Source organism: Rhinoderma darwinii, chromosome 11, assembly GCF_050947455.1.
Source record: "Rhinoderma darwinii isolate aRhiDar2 chromosome 11, aRhiDar2.hap1, whole genome shotgun sequence".
Taxonomy (NCBI): Eukaryota; Metazoa; Chordata; class Amphibia; order Anura; family Rhinodermatidae; genus Rhinoderma; species Rhinoderma darwinii.
This window is the reverse complement of record NC_134697.1, coordinates 102197562-102217225: the sequence shown is the minus strand read 5'-3', so window position 1 is coordinate 102217225 and position 19664 is coordinate 102197562. Positions and strand designations below refer to the sequence as shown.

Genomic DNA, 19664 nt, shown 5'->3' with positions numbered 1-19664 from the left:
CACCCACACACTCTACCCACCCACACACTCTACCCACACACACACTCTACCCACACACACACTCTACACACTCTACCCACACACACTCTACACACCCACCCACACACACTCTACACACCCACCCACACACACTCTACACACCCACCCACACACACTCTACACACCCACCCACACACACTCTACACACCCACCCACACACACTCTACACACCCACCCACACACACTCTACACACCCACCCACACACACTCTACACACCCACCCACACACACTCTACACACCCACCCACACACACTCTACACACCCACCCACACACACTCTACACACCCACCCACACACACTCTACACACCCACCCACACACACTCTACACACCCACCCACACACACTCTACACACCCACCCACACACACTCTACACACCCACCCACACACACTCTACACACCCACCCACACACACTCTACACACCCACCCACACACTCTACACACCCACCCACACACTCTACACACCCACCCACACACTAAATCTCAGATAGCCCATCAGTGGTGTGCAGGGAGATACACACAACTAGACGTCACAATTACAAACACTGCACCTGCCCAGAAGAGGACGAGACCTCCAAGTAGTGAAGGTGGAACCATTTATTGTCGGCTCCGCCGTGTAATATTCAGCAATGTCCATGACGTGTGATGTGTCCACAGAAGAGTCTTACAAGTAACAGTTCAGACCTGGAGAAGTTGGGGAGACCTAGGAAAATGAGGAGGCGGCCAGTGTAATAGAGTAGGCCGGCAGGGGGAGGACTAGTGCCCGACGAGGGTCTTATATTATACATTCATTTCAAAAAACAAAAACCACCTGGATGGAGGATGAATGAGACGCACTGATGGAGCGCTAGTTCTATTTACATGGAGGGAGCGGGGCCACGGGCCCCCGGGGGTTACTGCTCCTTCTTGCTCTCGATGGGGACATTTTCCTCCGCCTCGGCTTCATCTTGGCTCTTATAGATCTTCTTTGCTTTCTGGTACAGCTCATTCAGGTTGAATTCTCGGATAACATTTTCCTAATATACGAGGGAGAAAGTATTTTTTTTTTTTAGTTCTTTGTATTAGACAAAGAAGATCATTAATGGAGTCGTCCCATGTGGACCCCCAATTCTCTAACAGCGGTTATCACTGGGAGAAGCTGCACTGTTCTCCTGCAGCAGCCACTACAGGACAAGCATGGTATTACATGGCTGCCATTCAATGACTGCTGTACATCAGTGATCCCCAAGCACCGGCTCGCGGGCCAATACCAGGCCATGGTTCATCCGGTACCAGGCCACGGTATCCGGTGGCCACATGGAATTCCAGGTGAAAAAACACCAAGTTTTGGTGCAGTTTTTGCCCAGAATATTCAATGTGGAAAACCGCTGAGCGTTCAGCCGGCCGGCGTCCTGGGGTGACATCTTATCCTAGAGGCTGCAGCGGTCACATGGGATGAAACGCCATCGTAGGAGGAAGAAAACAGACTTCTGGGTAATTATAAGATCGTTCTTTTCTTTCGGAGTTGCGTTTTTTGCTGCAATTTGGAATTGTGAATTCAATGGAAAAAAAAACCAACAAATAAGCAGCATCTTCACAAATACACGGGACATGCTGAGGACTGAGACTCCGCACCGCAGGTCGTTTTTTCCCGCTCACTATTTCCGCAGCGTGTGGAGGAGATTTGTTCCAGCTCATCCACTTAGTTGTGAAAAATCTGCAGTATTTACGCATCACGTGAACGCATCACCCTGAAACTAATCTCCCCCCCCCCATGGAAAAATGGTCTTGCATGAAACTGGTCCTTGGTTAAAAAAAAAAAAAAAGTTGGGGACCGCTGCTATACGTGGTCAGGCCGAGTCCTCCAGAGCAGGGACCGCTGCTATACGTGGTCAGGCCGAGTCCTGCAGAGCAGGGACCGCTGCTATACGTGGTCAGGCCGAGTCCTGCAGAGCAGGGACCGCTGCTATACGTGGTCAGGCAGTGTCCTCCAGAGCAGGGACCGCTGCTATACGTGGTCAGGCAGAGTCCTCCAGAGCAGGGACCGCTGCTATACGTGGTCAGGCCGAGTCCTCCAGAGCAGGGACCGGTGCGGTTTGCAGTCTCCCCACTCTCTCAGGATGGTTCCCCCCTCTATGACATTCATATTTACAATGGAGTTCCCGCTTTTATGTAGTCAAACTTCTATTTAGCCTCTTCATGAAAACTGGGAGAAACCAATATGGCGCCATTAGCACTGCCATGGGGTACACACGTGACCCGTCACTACATCCCCGCAGTGTGAGAAAAGCTGCACGACAACCGGAGCGGCCTCAGGAAGGAACCGATATCACTAAGATACAGAAGAGGTAGAACGTCATTTAGATGGAAGTGTCGCTCTAACCTCGTCCAGGTAAATTTACTGACAGCTCGATCCTGTCATGTGACCGGGAACTGAAATAATCAGCTCCATGTGTGTGAAAACCATGAACACCGCTCATCACCCGAACTAGGGAACGAATGGGACCGGTTCATGGGACTGACCGACCTGCGGCGGTAACACAAGGCAGACGGAGGAGACCGTATACTGTATACTGTGGAGACTACATAGGCGCAACCATAGAGACGGACGTTACCTGAGTGAAGCTCCAAGATACAGCGCGCCCCTTTTTATCCACCTGCGGTCGCCGTAGCACCTCCTTGCCGGCTTCAAACAAGATGAGCGTGGGCAGCTGTTTGGACAGAGGAGAGGGGCTGACGTTGTACCTGGAACAGAAGACGATTCATTGTTAGTCAGTCGGAGGACATTTTGGGCAGGTAACACAATGACCTTCAGAGTGAAGCTCCACTCATGAACGGCAGCAACAGACCCCCCACCCACTGACGGTGGGAGACCGGGACTAAGACAGTGAAGGCTTATTCACATGAGCAGGATAACTGGCCGTGTGACAAACGGTTTTTTAATTTTAACGGCAATGTATTTCTAAGGCGCTGTTCACACGTCCTATTTTCTCCCGTTTCCCCATACAGACTCAAGTCTATGCGGGATCTGCGAAATCGGCCGATGTGACACCTATTCAGGTGAATGAGCCCTTACGGCTACAGCCATTCTTACCTAGTACTGACGTCCGGGTATCGGCCTATATCCACTTTACCAAATTTCAGTCCGGCAGTGTTATATCTACACATAGGGATGAGAGATACATCAGGATAGGGAGAAGTTATAGATGAAAGCTGTTCGTCATAGCGTGCCGGGGGGGGGACTCACTTCAGAGACAGCTCTGCATAAATGGGGGCAAACGACTGACATTCCGACGACCAATTGGCGAAATATTCTACAATCCACGTAACGCGACGATCAGACTGCATCTCCTCCTACAAAGAGAAGGATCGAACAGGAAATCACAGAAGTGGAAGAAATTCATCTCCGGGTTATAAACGTGCACAATATGTCACAGGTTGGAGCAGCAGTTTGTGCTCCGGAGCTGCTCTTCCTACTGTAACTGACAGGAGACACAGGATATTCCCACCATTTACTCTACAGAGCCCTGTGAGAAAGTCACCTGCACATAAAGGTACAGACTGGTCCTTGTTCTTCCCTCAATCCGTGCCTGTATTACTGCCATATAGTCTCCCCCTGTACCTGTGGGGCAGCAGAGCGGCTAGTCTTTTACTACCGGACATACCGATGGCCCATCTACCGGCCATACCGATGGCGCATCTACCGGCCATACCGATGGCCCATCTACCGGCCATACCGATGGCCCATCTACCGGCCATACCGATGGCGCATCTACCGGCCATACCGATGGCGCATCTACCGGCCATACCGATGGCGCATCTACCGGCCATACCGATGGCGCATCTACCGGCCATACCGATGGCGCATCTACCGGCCATACCGATGGCGCATCTACCGGCCATACCGATGGCGCATCTACCGGCCATACCGATGGCGCATCTACCGGCCATACCGATGGCCTATCTACCGGACATACCGATGGCCTATCTACCGGACATACCGATGGCCTATCTACCGGACATACCGATGGCCTATCTACCGGATAGGTGATCAGACACCGGACCCTGCACCGATTATCTGCGTACACCGGATGTAATGTACAGAGCCGGAAGCAGATGTCTCCGTACATTACATAGCGGCATTCGGAGACAGCCAGAGCGGCTGATCAGTGTGGGGTCCAGATGTCTGACCCCCACAGATCATGTACTGATGGCCTATCGGGGGGACAGGTCATCAGTTGTCTGGTAGTGGAGAACCCCTTTAAGAACAGGCGTTAGTGGGATCTGGTTAATTCTGTATTATTGGATGGACATTATTAGGGACAGGAAGACGCTCATCTGCTGACCTCACGGACACTCAGTGGGATATGAGCGTGCGCTACACGAGACAGAGCCCTCGTTCCTCCACCACTCGGCACTTTATTATATTTCCGCCACTGGGGCAGTGTGACGGGTTGTTATACTTTGCGGGATGAGCGGTGGTTCATCACGGCCCCATATAACGTACTGGGGGACGGGTTGTTGTTTCTCAGATTCCTCCATTGTTTCTTGGGTTTTATTTTGACGCTGCTCACCGTGCGGTAACTTTATTCCGCGAGTCAATACGATTACAGCGATACCAAATTTATAGACTTTATACATTTTACAAAGAAAAAAAAATAATGGTTTTAAAGAAAAACGGTTTCGTTTCGCCAAATCCCGAGAGCCAGAACTTTTCTGATTTTTCCGTTGATGTCGCAAAGTTTATTTATTTTTTTAAGAACTGAAGTGACAAAGACGAGCGATTCTGGCTTTTTAAACGTAGGTTTTTTTCATGGCGTTTACCACGTGGGGGAATGTCACATTGTAATAGTTCAGACTTTTACGGACCCGGCGACACCAATTATGTCTGTTTATTTTCTACATTACTTGGGGCTGTTTATTTTCTACATTACTTGGGGCTGTTTATTTTCTACATTACTTGGGGCTGTTTATTTTCTACATTACTTGGGGCTGTTTATTTTCTACATTACTTGGGGCTGTTTATTTTCTACATTACTTGGGGCTGTTTATTTTCTACATTACTTGGGGCTGTTTATTTTCTACATTACTTGGGGCTGTTTATTTTCTACATTACTTGGGGCTGTTTATCTTCTACATTACTTGGGGCTGTTTATCTTCTACATTACTTGGGGCTGTTTATCTTCTACATTACTTGGGGCTGTTTATCTTCTACATTACTTGGGGCTGTTTATTTTCTACATTACTTGGGGCTGTTTATCTTCTACATTACTTGGGGCTGTTTATCTTCTACATTACTTGGGGCTGTTTATTTTCTACATTACTTGGGGCTGTTTATTTTCTACATTACTTGGGGCTGTTTATTTTCTACATTACTTGGGGCTGTTTATTTTCTACATTACTTGGGGCTGTTTATCTTCTACATTACTTGGGGCTGTTTATCTTCTACATTACTTGGGGCTGTTTATTTTCTACATTACTTGGGGCTGTTTATTTTCTACATTACTTGGGGCTGTTTATTTTCTACATTACTTGGGGCTGTTTATCTTCTACATTACTTGGGGCTGTTTATTTTCTACATTACTTGGGGCTGTTTATTTTCTACATTACTTGGGGCTGTTTATTTTCTACATTACTTGGGGCTGTTTATTTTCTACATTACTTGGGGCTGTTTATTTTCTACATTACTTGGGGCTGTTTATTTTCTACATTACTTGGGGCTGTTTATTTTCTACATTACTTGGGGCTGTTTATTTTCTACATTACTTGGGGCTGTTTATTTTCTACATTACTTGGGGCTGTTTATTTTCTACATTACTTGGGGCTGTTTATTTTCTACATTACTTGGGGCTGTTTATTTTCTACATTACTTGGGGCTGTTTATTTTCTACATTACTTGGGGCTGTTTATTTTCTACATTACTTGGGGCTGTTTATTTTCTACATTACTTGGGGCTGTTTATTTTCTACATTACTTGGGGCTGTTTATTTTCTACATTACTTGGGGCTGTTTATTTTCTCTTTTGTTCACTAATGAAGAATAAGTAACTGGTCCTCAGCGATCAGACACGAACACATCGCAGTGTATGGTCATTTATACAGGATCAGAAAGACGGTAGACCTGGGGGGGGGGGGGGTCTATACTCGGCCCCCATGACAGCCATCAGCGCCCAGCGATCGTGTTGTGGGAGGAGTTTCAGAGGGGGCCGTCCCCAGCTTAGATGCCGCGGTCCCTATTGGGATCAGAGTTCTCTCTTGCTGGCCGTTAGTATGAGGGGTCGGCTGTATTACATGGAGCCCACCTAACCCCCGCACCAGAACGTACAGGGTCAATATGGTGCAGCAAGGGATTAAAGACCCCAGTGAATAACCCCAGAAAATTTACCTCGATTGTTTTGTCATTGAAATACTTGATATGTTCAGGGCCCAGGTACAGAGGAGGCTTACACGTCATGAGGAAGACTGGGGAGGAGAAGAAAGATGTTAGGATTGATGATGGCGGTGCACACCCGGGTATATCACTACAGGACTCACCTAGACACAGGGTGACGTACAGAAGCCCCATGCGAATGTCCAAGCGGAAAAAACAGAATGGTGTTCGCCACTTTACTAAACATGAAGATGTTCCCCACGTGTTGTTCAATGGTGACTGAAAGACAAGAAAGGGTTAAGACCGTCACACTGGGGAGAGCCGCCTCCGGGGAACGCAGTGCCCTTATTATGGGGGATTCTAATATTTGTAACAGTAGAATAGAGGGGGCGCTCGTGAGTCACAGTTCATAGGTCAGACTTACTGCTCCGCCTGTTCTTCATCATGACTATGGCGCTGAGGAACATCAAGATCTCCACTTCTCTCTGGGGAAAAAAAAACAAACTCAATCTTTCACATCATTTTTTTTTGCCCAATCTGCTGCTGGTGTCCCCCATGCTTTCCACTGCAGCGGCTCCTTTACTGCGTTATGCAGCGACGTCATCACGACTGTGCCGGGTACAGCGCAGGACAGGACTGAGCGCCGGTGAGCGGCAGCACCAGGAACAGTAACACTCATATGGACATCCGCAGGACAGTCATTCTGGCCCTACGTTTAGCGAGCACTTTGGGAAAGATATAGAACGAACACACACACACACACACACACACACACACACACACACACACACACACACACACACACACACACACACACACACACACACACACACACACACACACACACACACACACACACACACACACACACACACACACACACACACACACACACACACACACACACACACACACACACACACACACACACACACCTCCATGGGGCTAGTTGACCTTTTTCTAGAGGACGGAGTAACGGACTACACCAGTCCCTCCTGGATGATCCTGCGCGGCCGCCTGTGTGTGGCAGAGGACGCTGGATTGTAGCCATCACAGATATACCTTTAATGTACACTTTGGGGAGCTTTCCTAAGGCTGGAACCCCCGGGAAAACACCAGGAAGCACAAGTCGTGATGTCACTGTCCATGTATGGACAGAGATGTCGGGGCTTTTAACTATTGAGTCCCCGGCCAGAGATGCGGTATAACTCTGGCCGGGGACTCTGGGTCTGGAGAAGCACCCTACATCACTATCCTTGTATAACAGCGACATCAGGGGCTCCTCCAGTCCCTGGCCAGAGGGCTGTCGATGCTCTGGCTGAGAAGTACATGAATGTCAGAGGCTTTAACCTGCGTCCATATATAGACCGTGACGTCAGGGGCTCCCTCTAGGAGCGGAATCCCCGGACGAGTGTCGCCGATCCTCTAGCCAGGGATTCCTGTATTTAAGTCCCTAAAGTAGCTGGGGACTCTAGTTGAAATTCCCTGACCATCACAGTCCATATACATCTAGTCACATCACGGACTTCCCCAGGCTCAGCACCAGGTAACGTATACCTCCAATGCAAGGAAAGTAACGTGATGTGAACAGGGCCTCAGCAGCTCTGGCTCAGGGAACAAATACCCCCCCCCCCCTCACTGAAATCCAGAAGTCCTAACGACACATTCAATGTCAAGCAGCAGCTGCAACAGCAAGTGGGATTTTAGGGTGTAGAAAAAGATCTAAACATGTGATTATAATGTAATATCGCCTCCTCTATAATGTAATATCTCCTCCTCTATAATGTAATATCACCTCCTCTATAATGTAATATCACCCCCTCTATAATGTAATATCACCCCCTCTATAATGTAATATCACCTCCTCTATAATGTAATATCACCTCCTCTATAATGTAATATCACCCCCTCTATAATGTAATATCACCTCCTCTATAATGTAATATCACCTCCTCTATAATGTAATATCGCCTCCTCTATAATGTAATATCACCTCCTCTATAATGTAATATCACCTCCTCTATAATGTAATATCACCTCCTCTATAATATCACTTCCTCTATAATGTAATATCACCCCCTCTATAATGTAATATCACCTCCTCTATAATGTAATATCACCTCCTCTATAATGTAACATCTCCTCCTCTATAATGTAATATCACCTCCTCTATAATGTAATATCACCTCCTCTATAATGTAATATCACCTCCTCTATAATGTAATATCACCTCCTCTATAATGTAATATCACCTCCTCTATAATGTAATATCACCCCCTCTATAATGTAATATCACCTCCTCTATAATGTAATATCACCTCCTCTATAATGTAACATCACCTCCTCTATAATGTAATATCACCCCCTCTATAATGTAATATCACCTCCTCTATAATGTAATATCACCTCCTCTATAATGTAACATCACCTCCTCTATAATGTAATATCACCTCCTCTATAATGTAATATCACCCCCTCTATAATGTAATATCACCTCCTCTATAATGTAATATCACCTCCCCTATAATGTAATATCACCCCCTCTATAATGTAATATCACCTCCTCTATAATGTAATATCACCTCCTCTATAATGTAATATCACCTCCTCTATAATGTAACATCACCTCCTCTATAATGTAATATCACCCCCTCTATAATGTAATATCTCCTCCTCTATAATGTAATATCTCCTCCTCTATAATGTAACATCACCTCCTCTATAATGTAATATCACCTCCTCTATAATGTAATATCACCTCCTCTATAATGTAATATCACCTCCTCTATAATGTAATATCCCCTCCTCTATAATGTAATATCACCTCCTCTATAATGTAATATCCCCTCCTCTATAATGTAATATCACCTCCTCTATAATGTAATATCACCTCCTCTATAATGTAATATCACCTCCTCTATAATGTAATATCACCTCCTCTATAATATCACCCCCTCTATAATGTAATATCACCTCCTCTATAATGTAATATCACCTCCTCTATAATGTAACATCACCTCCTCTATAATGTAATATCACCTCCTCTATAATGTAATATCACCTCCTCTATAATGTAATATCACCTTCTCTATAATGTAATGTCACCCCCTCTATAATGTAATATCACCTCCTCTATAATGTAATATCACCTCCTCTATAATGTAATATCACCTCCTCTATAATGTAATATCACCCCCTCTATAATGTAATATCACCTCCTCTATAATGTAATATCACCTCCTCTATAATGTAATATCACCCCTCTATAATGTAACATCACCTCCTCTATAATGTAATATCACCTTCTCTATAATGTAATGTCACCCCCTCTATAATGTAATGTCACCTCCTCTATAATGTAATATCACCTCCTCTATAATGTAATATCACCTCCTCTATAATGTAATATCCCCTCCTCTATAATGTAATATCACCTCCTCTATAATGTAATATCACCTCCTCTATAATGTAATATCACCCCCTCTATAATGTAATGTCACCTCCTCTATAATGTAATATCACCTCCTCTATAATGTAATATCACCTCCTCTATAATGTAATATCCCCTCCTCTATAATGTAATATCACCTCCTCTATAATGTAACATCACCTCCTCTATAATGTAATATCACCTCCTCTATAATGTAATATCACCTCCTCTATAATGTAATATCACCCCCTCTATAATGTAATATCACCTCCTCTATAATGTAATATCACCTCCTCTATAATGTAACATCACCTCCTCTATAATGTAATATCACCTCCTCTATAATGTAATATCACCTCCTCTATAATGTAATATCACCTCCTCTATAATGTAATATCACCTCCTCTATAATGTAATATCACCTCCTCTATAATGTAATATCACCTCCTCTATAATGTAATATCACCCCCTCTATAATGTAATATCACCTCCTCTATAATGTAATATCACCTCCTCTATAATGTAATATCACCTCCCCTATAATGTAATATCACCCCCTCTATAATGTAATATCACCTCCTCTATAATGTAATATCACCTCCTCTATAATGTAATATCACCTCCTCTATAATGTAATATCACCTCCTCTATAATGTAATATCACCTCCCCTATAATGTAATATCACCTCCTCTATAATGTAATATCACCTCCCCTATAATGTAATATCACCTCCTCTATAATGTAATATCACCTCCTCTATAATGTAATATCACCTCCTCTATAATGTAATATCACCTCCTCTATAATGTAATATCACCCCCTCTATAATGTAATATCACCTCCTCTATAATGTAATATCACCTCCTCTATAATGTAATATCACCTCCTCTATAATGTAATATCACCTCCTCTATAATGTAATATCACCTCCTCTATAATGTAATATCACCTCCTCTATAATGTAATATCACCCCCTCTATAATGTAATATCACCTCCTCTATAATGTAATATCACCTCCTCTATAATGTAATATCACCTCCTCTATAATGTAATATCACCTCCTCTATAATGTAATATCACCTCCTCTATAATGTAATATCACCTCCTCTATAATGTAATATCACCTCCTCTATAATGTAATATCACCTCCTCTATAATGTAATATCACCTCCTCTATAATGTAATATCACCTCCTCTATAATGTAATATCACCTCCTCTATAATGTAATATCACCCCCTCTATAATGTAATATCCCCTCCTCTATAATGTAATATCACCTCCTCTATAATGTAACATCACCTCCTCTATAATGTAATATCGCCTCCTCTATAATGTAATATCGCCTCCTCTATAATGTAATATCGCCTCCTCTATAATGTAATATCACCTCCTCTATAATGTAATATCACCTCCTCTATAATGTAATATCACCTCCTCTATAATGTAATATCACCTCCTCTATAATGTAACATCACCTCCTCTATAATGTAATATCACCTCCTCTATAATGTAATATCACCTCCTTTATAATATCACCTCCTCTATAATGTAATATCACCTCCTCTATAATGTAATATCACCCCCTCTATAATGTAATATCACCCCCTCTATAATGTAATATCACCCCCTCTATAATGTAATATCACCTCCTCTATAATGTAATATCACCTCCTCTATAATGTAATATCACCTCCTCTATAATGTAATATCACCTCCTTTATAATATCACCTCCTCTATAATGTAACATCACCTCCTCTATAATGTAATATCACCTCCTCTATAATGTAATATCACCTCCTCTATAATGTAATATCACCTCCTCTATAATGTAATATCACCTCCTCTATAATGTAACATCACCCCCTCTATAATGTAATATCACCCCCTCTATAATGTAATATCACCTCCTCTATAATGTAATATCACCTCCTCTATAATGTAATATCACCCCCTCTATAATGTAATATCACCTCCTCTATAATGTAATATCACCCCCTCTATAATGTAATATCACCTCCTCTATAATGTAATATCACCTCCTCTATAATGTAATATCACCTCCTCTATAATGTAATATCACCTCCTCTATAATGTAATATCACCCCCTCTATAATGTAATATCACCTCCTCTATAATGTAATATCACCTCCTCTATAATGTAATATCACCCCCTCTATAATGTAATATCACCTCCTCTATAATGTAATATCACCCCCTCTATAATGTAATATCACCCCCTCTATAATGTAATATCTCCTCCTCTATAATGTAATATCACCTCCTCTATAATGTAATATCTCCTCCTCTATAATGTAATATCTCCTCCTCTATAATGTAATATCACCCCCTCTATAATGTAATATCTCCTCCTCTATAATGTAATATCTCCTCCTCTATAATGTAATATCACCCCCTCTATAATGTAATATCACCTCCTCTATAATGTAATATCACCTCCTCTATAATGTAATATCACCTCCTCTATAATGTAATATCATCTCCTCTATAATGTAACATCACCCCCTCTATAATGTAATATCACCTCCTCTATAATGTAATATCACCTCCTCTATAATGTAATATCTCCTCCTCTATAATGTAATATCACCTCCTCTATAATGTAATATCTCCTCCTCTATAATGTAATATCTCCTCCTCTATAATGTAATATCACCTCCTCTATAATGTAATATCTCCTCCTCTATAATGTAATATCACCCCCTCTATAATGTAATATCAACTCCTCTATAATGTAATATCACCTCCTCTATAATGTAATATCTCCTCCTCTATAATGTAATATCACCTCCTCTATAATGTAATATCACCCCCTCTATAATGTAATATCTCCTCCTCTATAATGTAATATCACCTCCTCTATAATGTAATATCACCTCCTCTATAATGTAATATCTCCTCCTCTATAATGTAATATCACCCCCTCTATAATGTAATATCACCCCCTCTATAATGTAATATCACCTCCTCTATAATGTAATATCACCTCCTCTATAATGTAATATCACCTCCTCTATAATGTAATATCATCTCCTCTATAATGTAACATCACCCCCTCTATAATGTAATATCACCTCCTCTATAATGTAATATCACCTCCTCTATAATGTAATATCTCCTCCTCTATAATGTAATATCACCTCCTCTATAATGTAATATCTCCTCCTCTATAATGTAATATCTCCTCCTCTATAATGTAATATCTCCTCCTCTATAATGTAATATCACCTCCTCTATAATGTAATATCTCCTCCTCTATAATGTAATATCACCCCCTCTATAATGTAATATCAACTCCTCTATAATGTAATATCACCTCCTCTATAATGTAATATCTCCTCCTCTATAATGTAATATCACCTCCTCTATAATGTAATATCTCCTCCTCTATAATGTAATATCACCTCCTCTATAATGTAATATCACCTCCTCTATAATGTAACATCACCTCCTCTATAATGTAACATCACCTCCTCTATAATGTCACCTCCTCTATAATGTAACATCACCACCTCTATAATGTAACATCACCCCCTCTATAATGTAATATCACCCCCTCTATAATGTAATATCACCTCCTCTATAATGTAATATCACCTCCTCTATAATATCACCTCCTCTATAATGTAACATCACCCCCTCTATAATGTAACATCACCCCCTCTATAATGTAATATCACCTCCTCTATAATGTAATATCACCTCCTCTATAATGTAATATCACCTCCTCTATAATGTAATATCACCTCCTCTATAATGTAATATCACCTCCTCTATAATGTAATATCACCTCCTCTATAATATCACCTCCTCTATAATGTAACATCACCCCCTCTATAATGTAACATCACCCCCTCTATAATGTAACATCACCCCCTCTATAATGTAACATCACCACCTCTATAATGTAACATCACCACCTCTATAATGTAACATCACCCCCTCTATAATGTAATATCACCTCCTCTATAATGTAATATCACCTCCTCTATAATGTAATATCACCTCCTCTATAATGTAATATCACCCCCTCTATAATGTAATATCACCTCCTCTATAATGTAATATCACCCCCTCTATAATGTAACATCACCTCCTCTATAATGTAATATCTCCTCCTCTATAATGTAATATCTCCTCCTCTATAATGTAATATCACCTCCTCTATAATGTAATATCACCTCCTCTATAATGTAACATCACCCCCTCTATAATGTAACATCACCCCCTCTATAATGTAACATCACCCCCTCTATAATGTAATATCACCTCCTCTATAATGTAATATCACCTCCTCTATAATGTAATATCACCTCCTCTATAATGTAATATCACCTCCTCTATAATGTAATATCACCTCCTCTATAATGTAATATCACCCCCTCTATAATGTAATATCACCTCCTCTATAATGTAATATCACCTCCTCTATAATGTAATATCGCCTCCTCTATAATGTAATATCGCCTCCTCTATAATGTAATATCACCTCCTCTATAATGTAATATCACCCCCTCTATAATGTAATATCACCTCCTCTATAATGTAATATCACCTCCTCTATAATGTAATATCGCCCCCTCTATAATGTAATATCGCCTCCTCTATAATGTAATATCGCCTCCTCTATAATGTAATATCGCCTCCTCTATAATGTAATATCGCCTCCTCTATAATGTAATATCGCCTCCTCTATAATGTAATATCACCTCCTCTATAATGTAATATCACCCCCTCTATAATGTAATATCACCTCCTCTATAATGTAATATCACCCCCTCTATAATGTAATATCACCCCCTCTATAATGTAATATCACCTCCTCTATAATGTAATATCACCTCCTCTATAATGTAATATCACCTCCTCTATAATGTAATATCACCTCCTCTATAATGTAATATCACCTCCTCTATAATGTAATATCACCTCCTCTATAATGTAATATCACCTCCTCTATAATGTAATATCACCTCCTCTATAATGTAATATCACCCCCTCTATAATGTAATATCACCTCCTCTATAATGTAATATCACCTCCTCTATAATGTAATATCACCTCCTCTATAATGTAATATCACCTCCTCTATAATGTAATATCACCTCCTCTATAATGTAATATCACCCCCTCTATAATGTAACATCACCTCCTCTATAATGTAATATCACCTCCTCTATAATGTAATATCACCACCTCTATAATGTAATATCGCCTCCTCTATAATGTAATATCACCTCCTCTATAATGTAATATCGCCTCCTCTATAATGTAATATCACCTCCTCTATAATGTAACATCACCTCCTCTATAATGTAATATCACCTCCTCTATAATGTAATATCACCTCCTCTATAATGTAATATCACCCCCTCTATAATGTAATATCACCTCCTCTATAATGTAATATCACCTCCTCTATAATGTAATATCACCTCCTCTATAATGTAATATCACCTCCTCTATAATGTAATATCACCTCCTCTATAATGTAATATCACCTCCTCTATAATGTAATATCACCTCCTCTATAATGTAATATCACCTCCTCTATAATGTAATATCACCTCCTCTATAATGTAATATCACCTCCTCTATAATGTAATATCACCTCCTCTATAATGTAATATCACCTCCTCTATAATGTAATATCTCCTCCTCTATAATGTAATATCACCTCCTCTATAATGTAATATCACCCCCTCTATAATGTAATATCACCCCCTCTATAATGTAATATCACCTCCTCTATAATGTAATATCATCTCCTCTATAATGTAATATCCCCTCCTCTATAATGTAATATCACCTCCTCTATAATGTAATATCTCCTCCTCTATAATGTAATATCACCTCCTCTATAATGTAATATCACCTCCTCTATAATGTAATATCACCTCCTCTATAATGTAATATCACCTCCTCTATAATGTAATATCACCCCCTCTATAATGTAATATCACCCCCTCTATAATGTAATATCACCTCCTCTATAATGTAATATCACCTCCTCTATAATGTAATATCACCTCCTCTATAATGTAACATCACCTCCTCTATAATGTAACATCACCTCCTCTATAATGTAATATCACCTCCTCTATAATGTAATATCACCCCCTCTATAATGTAATATCACCTCCTCTATAATGTAATATCACCCCCTCTATAATGTAATATCGCCTCCTCTATAATGTAATATCGCCTCCTCTATAATGTAATATCCCCTCCTCTATAATGTAATATCACCCCCTCTATAATGTAATATCACCTCCTCTATAATGTAATATCACCCCCTCTATAATGTAATATCACCTCCTCTATAATGTAATATCGCCTCCTCTATAATGTAATATCACCTCCTCTATAATGTAATATCACCTCCTCTATAATGTAATATCACCCCCTCTATAATGTAATATCACCTCCTCTATAATGTAATATCACCTCCTCTATAATGTAATATCGCCTCCTCTATAATGTAATATCCCCTCCTCTATAATGTAATATCACCCCCTCTATAATGTAATATCACCCCCTCTATAATGTAATATCCCCTCCTCTATAATGTAATATCCCCTCCTCTATAATGTAATATCACCTCCTCTATAATGTAATATCACCTCCTCTATAATGTAATATCACCTCCTCTATAATATCACCTCCTCTATAATGTAATATCACCTCCTCTATAATGTAATATCACCCCCTCTATAATGTAATATCACCCCCTCTATAATGTAATATCACCTCCTCTATAATGTAATATCCCCTCCTCTATAATGTAATATCACCTCCTCTATAATGTAATATCACCTCCTCTATAATGTAATATCACCTCCTCTATAATGTAATATCACCCCCTCTATAATGTAATATCACCTCCTCTATAATGTAATATCCCCTCCTCTATAATGTAATATCACCTCCTCTATAATGTAATATCACCTCCTCTATAATGTAATATCACCTCCTCTATAATGTAATATCCCCTCCTCTATAATGTAATATCACCTCCTCTATAATGTAATATCACCTCCTCTATAATGTAACATCACCTCCTCTATAATGTAACATCACCTCCTCTATAATGTAACATCTCCTCCTCTATAATGTAATATCACTTCCTCTATAATGTAATATCTCCTCCTCTATAATGTAATATCACCTCCTCTATAATGTAATATCACCCCCTCTATAATGTAATATCACCTCCTCTATAATGTAATATCACCTCCTCTATAATGTAATATCACCTCCTCTATAATGTAACATCACCCCCTCTATAATGTAATATCGCCTCCTCTATAATGTAATATCACCTCCTCTATAATGTAATATCGCCTCCTCTATAATGTAATATCACCTCCTCTATAATGTAATATCACCTCCTCTATAATGTAATATCACCTCCTCTATAATGTAACATCACCTCCTCTATAATGTAATATCACCTCCTCTATAATGTAATATCACCTCCTCTATAATGTAATATCACCCCCTCTATAATGTAATATCACCTCCTCTATAATGTAATATCACCCCCTCTATAATGTAATATCACCTCCTCTATAATGTAATATCACCCCCTCTATAATGTAATATCACCTCCTCTATAATGTAATATCACCTCCTCTATAATGTAATATCACCCCCTCTATAATGTAACATCACCTCCTCTATAATGTAACATCACCCCCTCTATAATGTAATATCACCTCCTCTATAATGTAATATCACCTCCTCTATAATGTAATATCACCTCCTCTATAATGTAATATCACCTCCTCTATAATGTAATATCACCTCCTCTATAATATAATATCACCCCCTCTATAATGTAATATCACCTCCTCTATAATGTAATATCACCTCCTCTATAATATAATATCACCCCCTCTATAATGTAATATCGCCTCCTCTATAATGTAATATCACCTCCTCTATAATGTAATATCGCCTCCTCTATAATGTAATATCACCTCCTCTATAATGTAATATCACCTCCTCTATAATGTAATATCCCCTCCTCTATAATGTAATATCACCCCCTCCATAATATAATATCACCCCCTCTATAATGTAATATCACCTCCTCTATAATGTAATATCCCCTCCTCTATAATGTAATATCACCTCCTCTATAATGTAATATCACCTCCTCTATAATGTAATATCACCCCCTCTATAATGTAATATCACCTCCTCTATAATGTAACATCACCTCCTCTATAATGTAATATCACCTCCTCTATAATGTAATATCACCTCCTCTATAATGTAATATCACCTCCTCTATAATGTAATATCACCCCCTCTATAATGTAATATCACCCCCTCTATAATGTAACATCACCTCCTCTATAATGTAATATCACCTCCTCTATAATGTAATATCACCCCCTCTATAATGTAATATCACCTCCTCTATAATGTAATATCACCCCCTCTATAATGTAATATCACCTCCTCTATAATGTAATATCACCTCCTCTATAATGTAATATCACCTCCTCTATAATGTAATATCACCTCCTCTATAATGTAATATCACCTCCTCTATAATGTAATATCACCTCCTCTATAATGTAATATCACCTCCTCTATAATGTAATATCACCTCCTCTATAATGTAATATCACCCCCTCTATAATGTAATATCACCCCCTCTATAATGTAACATCACCTCCTCTATAATGTAATATCGCCTCCTCTATAATGTAATATCACCCCCTCTATAATGTAATATCACCTCCTCTATAATGTAATATCACCTCCTCTATAATGTAATATCACCTCCTCTATAATGTAATATCACCTCCTCTATAATGTCACCTCCTCTATAATGTAATATCACCTCCTCTATAATGTAATATCACCTCCTCTATAATGTAATATCACCTCCTCTATAATGTAATATCACCCCCTCTATAATGTAATATCACCTCCTCTATAATGTAATATCACCCCCTCTATAATGTAATATCACCTCCTCTATAATGTAATATCACCCCCTCTATAATGTAATATCACCCCTCTATAATGTAATATCACCTCCTCTATAATGTAATATCACCTCCTCTATAATGTAATATCACCTCCTCTATAATGTAACATCACCTCCTCTATAATGTAATATCCCCTCCTCTATAATGTAATATCACCTCCTCTATAATGTAATATCCCCTCCTCTATAATATAATATCACCCCCTCTATAATGTAATATCACCTCCTCTATAATGTAATATCACCCCCTCTATAATGTAATATCACCCCCTCTATAATGTAATATCTCCTCCTCTATAATGTAATATCACCTCCTCTATAATGTAATATCACCTCCTCTATAATGTAATATCACCTCCTCTATAATGTAATATCACCTCCTCTATAATGTAACATCACCTCCTCTATAATGTAATATCACCCCCTCTATAATATAATATCACCTCCTCTATAATGTAATATCCCTCCTCTATAATGTAATATCACCTCCTCTATAATGTAATATCACCTCCTCTATAATGTAATATCACCTCCTCTATAATGTAATATCACCTCCTCTATAATGTAATATCCCCTCCTCTATAATGTAATATCACCTCCTCTATAATGTAATATCACCTCCTCTATAATGTAATATCACCCCCTCTATAATGTAATATCACCTCCTCTATAATGTAATATCACCTCCTCTATAATGTAATATCACCCCCTCTATAATGTAATATCACCTCCTCTATAATGTAATATCACCTCCTCTATAATGTAATATCACCTCCTCTATAATGTAATATCACCTCCTCTATAATGTAACATCACC

At 39.8% G+C, this 19664-nt stretch overlaps 1 protein-coding gene across 1 annotated transcript in view; it reads right to left on the bottom strand.

Moving 5' to 3' along the window:
* Positions 1 to 622: 622 nt before the first annotated feature.
* The window catches only part of TMX2 (thioredoxin related transmembrane protein 2), a 21059-nt gene continuing 2017 nt past the window's right edge, over positions 623 to 19664 (bottom strand). Inside the window, 8 exon segments of the mRNA XM_075842308.1 lie at positions 623 to 1056; positions 2635 to 2764; positions 3114 to 3179; positions 3267 to 3373; positions 6404 to 6480; positions 6553 to 6604; positions 6606 to 6667; positions 6813 to 6873. Coding sequence (XP_075698423.1) covers positions 934 to 1056; positions 2635 to 2764; positions 3114 to 3179; positions 3267 to 3373; positions 6404 to 6480; positions 6553 to 6604; positions 6606 to 6667; positions 6813 to 6873 — 678 coding nt within the window. The 3' untranslated portion in view covers positions 623 to 933.